Source organism: Miscanthus floridulus, chromosome 8 (assembly GCF_019320115.1).
Source record: "Miscanthus floridulus cultivar M001 chromosome 8, ASM1932011v1, whole genome shotgun sequence".
NCBI lineage: Eukaryota > Viridiplantae > Streptophyta > Magnoliopsida > Poales > Poaceae > Miscanthus > Miscanthus floridulus.
In genome coordinates this window covers 204,652,549-204,659,697 of record NC_089587.1, presented here as the reverse complement: position 1 = coordinate 204,659,697, position 7,149 = coordinate 204,652,549, and the positions used below count along the sequence as shown (strand labels likewise).

General features: G+C 45.6%; 1 protein-coding gene and 1 pseudogene across 3 annotated transcripts; one reads left to right on the top strand and one right to left on the bottom strand.

Annotated features, from left to right (window-relative positions):
* Positions 1 to 1,604: 1,604 nt before the first annotated feature.
* LOC136474664 (pentatricopeptide repeat-containing protein At1g71060, mitochondrial-like) lies at positions 1,605 to 3,218 on the bottom strand (annotated as a pseudogene).
* A 65-nt stretch (positions 3,219 to 3,283) lies between these two features.
* On the top strand, positions 3,284 to 6,612 carry LOC136474662 (uncharacterized protein At1g26090, chloroplastic). 3 transcript variants are annotated; one of them, XM_066472225.1, is made up of 7 exons: positions 3,284 to 3,587; positions 3,887 to 4,030; positions 4,134 to 4,208; positions 4,284 to 4,471; positions 4,581 to 4,746; positions 4,828 to 5,229; positions 5,359 to 6,612. In XM_066472225.1, the coding sequence occupies exons 1-7, from the start codon at positions 3,411 to 3,413 to the stop codon at positions 5,428 to 5,430; spliced, it is 1,224 nt and encodes a 407-aa protein (XP_066328322.1). In that variant the 5' UTR covers positions 3,284 to 3,410; the 3' UTR covers positions 5,431 to 6,612. The 3 variants fall into 3 exon arrangements, with proteins under 3 accessions (XP_066328322.1, XP_066328323.1, XP_066328321.1); XM_066472224.1 differs by having other exon boundaries at positions 3,285 to 3,587; positions 6,236 to 6,612; XM_066472226.1 differs by lacking the exon at positions 5,359 to 6,612 and having other exon boundaries at positions 5,072 to 5,223.
* Positions 6,613 to 7,149: the final 537 nt, after the last annotated feature.

Here is a 7,149-nt window from a genome sequence, read left to right as displayed (position 1 = left end):
ACCATTTTATCATCATTCATATTACATCATTGTTGTATTGCATTGTTAACGAATTGCATCACTTAGGACCATATCCTATGATTGAAATCTTAGAACTGCCACCGAGAGAGGGAGGGGTTTAGAGAAATTGTGAAAAAAGCATGGCAGACCTAAAGCAACCTATGAAAAGGTGCCATGACAGAGTGGTTCGGAGATTGACAACCAACGTAGTGGCAGCCCCAAATAGACATAAACGCGTAATTCTTAGAAACTCAACAAAGTTATACATTGCTGCCGAGAGTAGGACTTTGTCTTGTAGCGAGAAAGAGAGGATGGTTGGAATTGCTAAGGAGCTTGAAATGTTCAGGGCACCAGAGCAAATGAAAGCTCGACATGCTCTATATTTCAGGCACCAAGGCACTAGGGCCGTAACATATTGGAAGAGGATCAGGATACAACATATATTTCAGACCGTGGTGACCATAGGCATAGAAAAAACTCATTTTTGTTCTAGAAGGACCATACTCTGCCTAGTTGAGGACCAAAAAGTTATGTTGAAACTGAGGACCGGAGGAGAGAGGAGCTGTCTTTGAAAGATGGTTTTTGGAAGGAAGATGAGGAAGGAGAACATGCTGCTCACAGCTGAATTATCAGAAGAAGAAATCAATGAGGCGGTGTTGAGCAGCTACCCAGAAGGAGCCCTAGCCCAGATGGGTTGTCTTTCCTTTTCTTCCATAAGACTAACCACAGTGTGTGTATCGATGTCCAAAACCAAAAGCAGGAAGCCAGGAACTCAGCATCGAGACAAGCTACAATAGGCAGGCATCACGCAGGGCCCACTTAAACCAAAAAATAACAACAATGATACCTGGCTTTCCTCTCTCATGTGCATGCATGTGGCCTGAGTTGTGGTGAAGTGCAACCTACTGTATGTGGGATGTTTAATGCATTTTATAGAGAAGAGCTTGACTTATATAGATTAAACTTTGCATTACTCACTCTGACCCCAAATGCAATAACGGAACAACCATTACAAATTTTCAATAATCAAACTGCATCATAAGGAGGAAAAGAGAGAACTGAAACTCTCCGAAACCATACCAAACGGAAGACCGAAGACATGCTGGGAGCTTAAAATGTCAAGATACCAAACGATTTTCACCTGGTAATGTTACAATGCACTTTTACGCCTAGACTGTTGCATTGATAGTTCTGCAAATACATCAAAGGAACAGCTACCTAAATTGCAACCAGACAGCTAAGACAAGCTCCCACAAACAGGAGGGGTACCCCCTACTGGTTAAAATATATTAATAATAGAAGAAAAAAGAAATGTGCAAGCAACAAAATTTAACAGGAAGCAAAAAAGGATACAAAGAATATTAAAAAGATTACAATCGGCGCTCTAGCCATTCTTCTATAAAAGGGAAATATTTCTTCTTTGCTCTATGGGTAACCAGAGCAAACTCTTTCTTGAAAAAGGCCCAGCAATTAGATATAGATGGTAGAATTCCTTGGAAGATCTGTTCATTCCTTGAGACCCAAATGCTCCAACTCATTAATATATAATTTCCATGTAGAAAGGGACTTCCAACTGTTGTTTGAAACGTACAGAGTGAAAAAAGTTGAACCTCAGTGTCAACACTAAGATAAGATCCCATTCCTACCCGTCTTTAATCAGGCTACGCATACAAGGGAGCTCAACAAATAATGTGCCTTCCATTTTCTAAGTAGGTGATCATGGATCTCTCCTTTCTTAATCTTCTGCAGGCACTGCTTCAGCTTGGACAGTGTCGATGAACTCAAACTTGATACCCCGATCAATCATGTCTTCTGCATATTTGCATGCCTCAGGTAGCCTGTCATCCTTCAGCTTTGATACAAGCATGTTACCACACTCCTCTAAAGGTGGCAAGCCATTCTCCACCATGCAGCTCCAGACTTTGATCCCAGTCTCCCAATAGCGTGTATCCAAAAACATGCGAAGTGCAAGTGAACAATTTTCCTCGTTTGGCCAACATTCGTTCTTGACCATCTCACTAAATATTGCAGCTGCCTCTCGGAGCTTCCTTCCCTTCAGCAAAAGCTGGAGGACCACATTGTATGTGTTGGTATCAGGGAACACTCCATTGGAGATCATATCGTCGAGATAATTCACTATCACCTCAGCCTGCCCAAGACTGCCCTGCAGCATGATCATTGTGTTATACATTTCCATATCTGGGACAAGTCCTCGACGCCCAACAAAGTCATCCCAGAGGTCCATGGCACCGAGCAATTGTCGTGCCTTAAGGTGTGCAGTGAGAGCAGCACGGAAGAACTTCTCTCCTGGAGAACAGCCACGCCTGCTTAAGACAAGCAGGTACTGCATTGCTTCTGGTAGCGCCGTGGAGGAGTCGCTTGAAACAAGGGTAGTGAGGAAGGAGTCATAGGCAGGCACGTTGTCAGGAACAAAGCCAATGGCTTGCACCATTTCGTCGAACACCACGCGCGCAACCCGCGGGTCGGCGGCAGCCTCACAGCCCTCGAGGAGGGATAGCGTAGGAGTCGGCATCCGGGGGCGTGCCGGCCTCGGCGCGGGCTACTGGATCGCGGCGCGGGCGTCGTCGAGGCGGTTGGCACCGACAGAGCGCGGAGCGAGGAGCGAGTTGAGCGCTGGCGTGTCGCGGGTCATGCCGTAGCGCGGCATGTCCATGAATGCTTGAGCGGGGAACCGCCGGGGGTCGCCGCCAGGGAGGAGAATATGGAGGCGAAAGTGGCGAGCGAGAGCAGCCCGCTGCGAGTGCATGATTTTGACGGTGTCCCACATGGGCTCGAAGAGGAGATTTTGACCGAGCATGTCGACGAGGAGGTTCCACGAGTAGGGGGAGTGCTCGTGGCCGAGGTGCTTGTATCCCGCCCAGCGAAAGAAGGTGGCGGGCGGCGCGCGGGTGAGCGTAGGAGAAGCGGAAGCACCTGCTCGACGTCAGCGGTGGTTACGCGGATGTCGGCCATGTCGAGCTCGGCTATCAGTTTCGCGTCGTCGGCGCGGGAGGCCAGGATTTCGCAGAAGATGCGAATCTTGGGGGGCATGTCGGGAGCTTCCTTGTTCGTGGGTAACGCCGGCGCGGACGGGTCACGGGCGCGCTTCGCCGCCGGCGATGCCACCGTGGCTGCGCCGTCGGACGGCCTCTTTGCCCGGTGATCGGACATCGCGGCGGGGAACTCGCGTGATGGGTGGGATTCGGAGAGGGGGAGAGGCTGCAGGTCGGGGGGGGGGGGGGGGGGGGGGGGGGGGGGGGCGGGGGGGGGGTTGTTGCTTTATGTACCGGAGATCTCTATGTCCTTGACCGGCTGACTCCTATCTATCCTCTCATTCTGAGTCGAGTCGACTGTCCGAGCAACCTCCGAAATCCCGACCAAATCGCGAGGCAAAGCCGCGTCGGCGGCGGATGGCGCCGTCCTTGGTCGTCTCGGCGAGGCATGCCCACGCTGTGGCCCACCGGAGAGGTCGCAGGCAGCGTGTGGTCGTCGCCAGTTCCGGTGGCGCCGGTCCGCTGCCGAAGCTGGTGACCTTCCTCGGCAAGGGCGGCTCCGGCAAGACTACCGCGGCCACCATCGCCGCTCAGGTGACAAATTTGCTCTATGACTCTATCCCTTGATCGTATTTGTTATTATTTTGATGACAAATCTTAGTTTTGGTGTGAGCTCGCTGATGCATCGATGACTTGCTAAAAAACTAGACTGCAAGTCTGCAATGTTGCTCTGGAGAACAGCAATGATGCTGTGGGTAACAGCTTTGAGCTGAGTATATCTATTGTAAAATTGTAAGCCTTAGAGAGTGGTTCTGGTCTGTTGTAATGTATGAATCATCCAGTATGTTGGTCATGAACAAATTGCCTCTGTTTTGTTCTTTCTCATGTTGTAGTATTATGCAAGTGAAGGCTTCAAGACATGCCTGGTTGTTCAGTCCCAAGATCCTACCGCGGAGCAATTGATGGGCAGTAAAATTGGGAATTCTCTGACCGAGTGTGCGGCCAATCTCTCGGCCATAAAGCTGGAGACTAGTAAGGTAAAATACTTTGTTGAAAGAAATCACTTATGTTCAGGATTTGAACCTGTGATATTCTGGAATATGTCTTGATATTGAAGACTGTTTTCTTGTTGAATCATAGTTGCTGCTTGAACCCCTGGACCGGATGAAGAAGGTAGACGCCCAGGTCAATTTTACTCAAGGAATCCTTGAAGGGGTAGGTGATTACTTTGCTATAACATGTCTGGTGAGGATAAAGCATTCATTTTGGTCGCTGTTTTCCTTGCGATAGATTGTAGGAGAGGAACTTGGAGTTTTACCTGGAATGGATTCAATCTGTTCAGTCTTAGCTCTTCAGAAGCTCCTTCACTTCTTTTCAGCTGGAAGGAGTAATTCACAACCAGAATTTGATGTGATCGTGTATGATTGCAACAATACGGAGGAAATTCTGCGGCTGATAGGTGCTACTGATCGAGCAAGGTATATGTTCTCCTTGCTTGGCCATAACCTTGACTTCAATCAGGATTCTGAATATTCCCTTAAAAAAGGCTGGATTCTAAAATTTAATTTTATGCTCTACAAAAGACAGGTCTTACTTGAGGTATGTGAGGAACCTAGCTGAGAAGACTGACATGGGAAGACTTGCTTCTCCTTCATTACTGAAACTAGTATATGATTCTGCAAGGCCAAGTGGGAAAACTAGTGAGGGAAGACTTAGTACAGAGATATGGAATGAAATCGAACAACTACTTGAGGTAGATTTTCCTGATTTAATTTAGCTAAAACACAATGGATTTAATTTTTTATATTACTTAAAAAGTTGCTAAATTCTGTAGAAAGTCTCAGTATGGTTTGCCGATCCTTCAAAACTTGCATGCTTCCTTATCATGGATCCTAGGAGATCAATCTCTGTATCCTCTGCATTACGATACTGGGGTTGTACCACTCAAGCTGGCGGTCAAATATGTGGGGCATTTGGATATACTGAAGACCCTTCTGAAATGCACCAAGAAGTTGCTCAAAAGTTCTTGCCGTTGTCTTTGTCGTTTCTGCCATTTCTCCCAAATGATTCTTCTGCAGATTGGAGGAGAGCACTAAGCTCATTGAGCCAAAATGCAAAGGAACAACTGAGGAATACGTCCACCTTGGTGTATCCTTCAGTCAGTTTTGATTCTGTTCAGAAATCTGTAACCCTTTTCATGCCAGGCTTTGATAAGTCTGAAATCAAGCTATATCAAGTAAGACGATTGATCTCTCTCTCTATTGTATATGTTGTGTAACCATAAAAATTCTAGTAGTTTTAATTATCCAGAAATCATGCTTTCTTGATGTAAAGTTTTAGTCTTCACTCGAGCCTTTTGTAACAGCAAATGCAGAACCATAAAAACAACAGACAAGACAAGAAGATTTGGGATCTGAACTTCCTGAATAGTATTTAGATGAGACCACACGACCAACCACATTTGCTACATTCATATTGTCTCCATGCGGTTTCATTAGCAATGCTGCTGATCTTGCTTATATCAACATCATTTTAGTGAGTACTGGGTACTATTCATTAAGTGGCGTAATGGGTCTTGCTGTCGGACCTTCTCAAGCCACTGATGGGTTTAAATGGTCATGCTTTCGGGGACCTTGTGGTGGAGGTCACTTTGCCTCTTCTTAATGGGTCATAGGGGTTGATGTTGATATGGTTGTCTTTGTTGTTGTTTGCACATGTTGTCGGCGGCATGTTGTTGGCTGAGTTGTCTTAGTCGTAATGTGTTGCTTTCTACGGTACCGTTGTAAGCCCAGTCTAGGTCTTCTTCTTTATTAATATAATCAGCAGCTCTTCTGCTTGGTTCATTTAAAAAAAAATCCACTATCTGCCTGTCTTTACATACTATAGAAAAGTTCAATTGCAAGTGGCATGTGCAAATCTGTATTCCCCTTTGCATGAGCTAGTATGGTCTTAAACAGACTAACGCATCCTATCTGTATTTGCATGCTAGTCGTCTGAAGTAAACTAGCATACTATTCCAATATTATGGGCCGGTTTGGCCCACTGTTAATTATAATATTTGGTTTTCGATATGTTCTGCAGAGGGCATGTTGAACAGGCTAATAGTTTTTTTTTAAAGAGAAGATCTCTGCTTTTATTGAAAGCAATTAAGGGACAGGGCTAATAGCCATTGAGTTTAATTGGTAATGATTATTCCTGAAGACGCTGAGTTATTGGTCTGTTGTTTTGTCTGAAAAATGCAGTATAGAGGTGGATCAGAACTGTTGATTGAAGCTGGAGATCAGAGGCGCGTCATAAAATTGCCACCTACAATGCAGGGAAAGGTCGGAGGTGCCAAATTCGTGGACAGGAACCTCGTTGTTAGCATCCGGTAGCAGAATCGTGGGCCCCGGCTGGGATTGGAGCCCCCCACTTCAGAATTAGCACTACGATCAGGATTGCATGTTTGTTTCTGTTTGTAGCCTGAATTTTGTGGTGCTGTTCGTTTCAACTTTCAACCAAAGTGAAACTGCACATCCTACTATTTTCTGAAGAAGAGGTGCGCGATACTCGAGAAAATTGTAATCTGGCAATTTTTTGCACTGCTTTTGCGATCAGGAAAGAACGGTGTTCTAGGGAACTCTCTTTCTTTTAAGAAAAGGTTTCTACCTTTATATCAGCAAAGCGTTTAACAAGATTGAATTTTAGGCACGACTTCTTTTTTTTCACATGCAAATCCTACACATATGAGCATCTTTGAAGACTGAGCTGGCAAATCCTTGAGATTGATGAAGTCAGCATAGGCACTTCGTTATCGACGGGAACATCACCTACCACTAAATGCACAACGTTGATAAATCCTGAAATATTCACTCCCACGTGGAGTCAAATCCAAGACCTGAGGTGCTACTGAGGTTTTTATAACCACTAGGCTACGGGCCCTTTTGCTTAGGCGCGACCACCTTACATCAATGCAAGCTAAACGTTTCAAGACGACTAAGGCATCGTTCGGTTCCACAGGAACCATGCCCTAGAACATTTCATACCAGGAATGCTTGCCTAATTCATATAACCTTTGATGAGTTGGAACAATTTTTGTTTTGAGATTTTCACATTTGAATTTCCAAGAACCTAACTTCCCTTTCAGCATAAACCTTTGAGAAAAGCTCACAAAACC

Excerpts from the sequence above, each read along its gene's own strand:
- LOC136474662 (XM_066472224.1), top strand. The coding sequence starts at position 3,411 with ATGGCGCCGTCCTTGGTCGTCTCGGCGAGGCATGCCCACGCTGTGGCC. Across the intron at positions 3,588-3,886 it reads CGGCCACCATCGCCGCTCAG|TATTATGCAAGTGAAGGCTT; the intron begins GTGACAAATTTG and ends CTCATGTTGTAG. Across the intron at positions 4,472-4,580 it reads GGTGCTACTGATCGAGCAAG|GTCTTACTTGAGGTATGTGA; the intron begins GTATATGTTCTC and ends TACAAAAGACAG.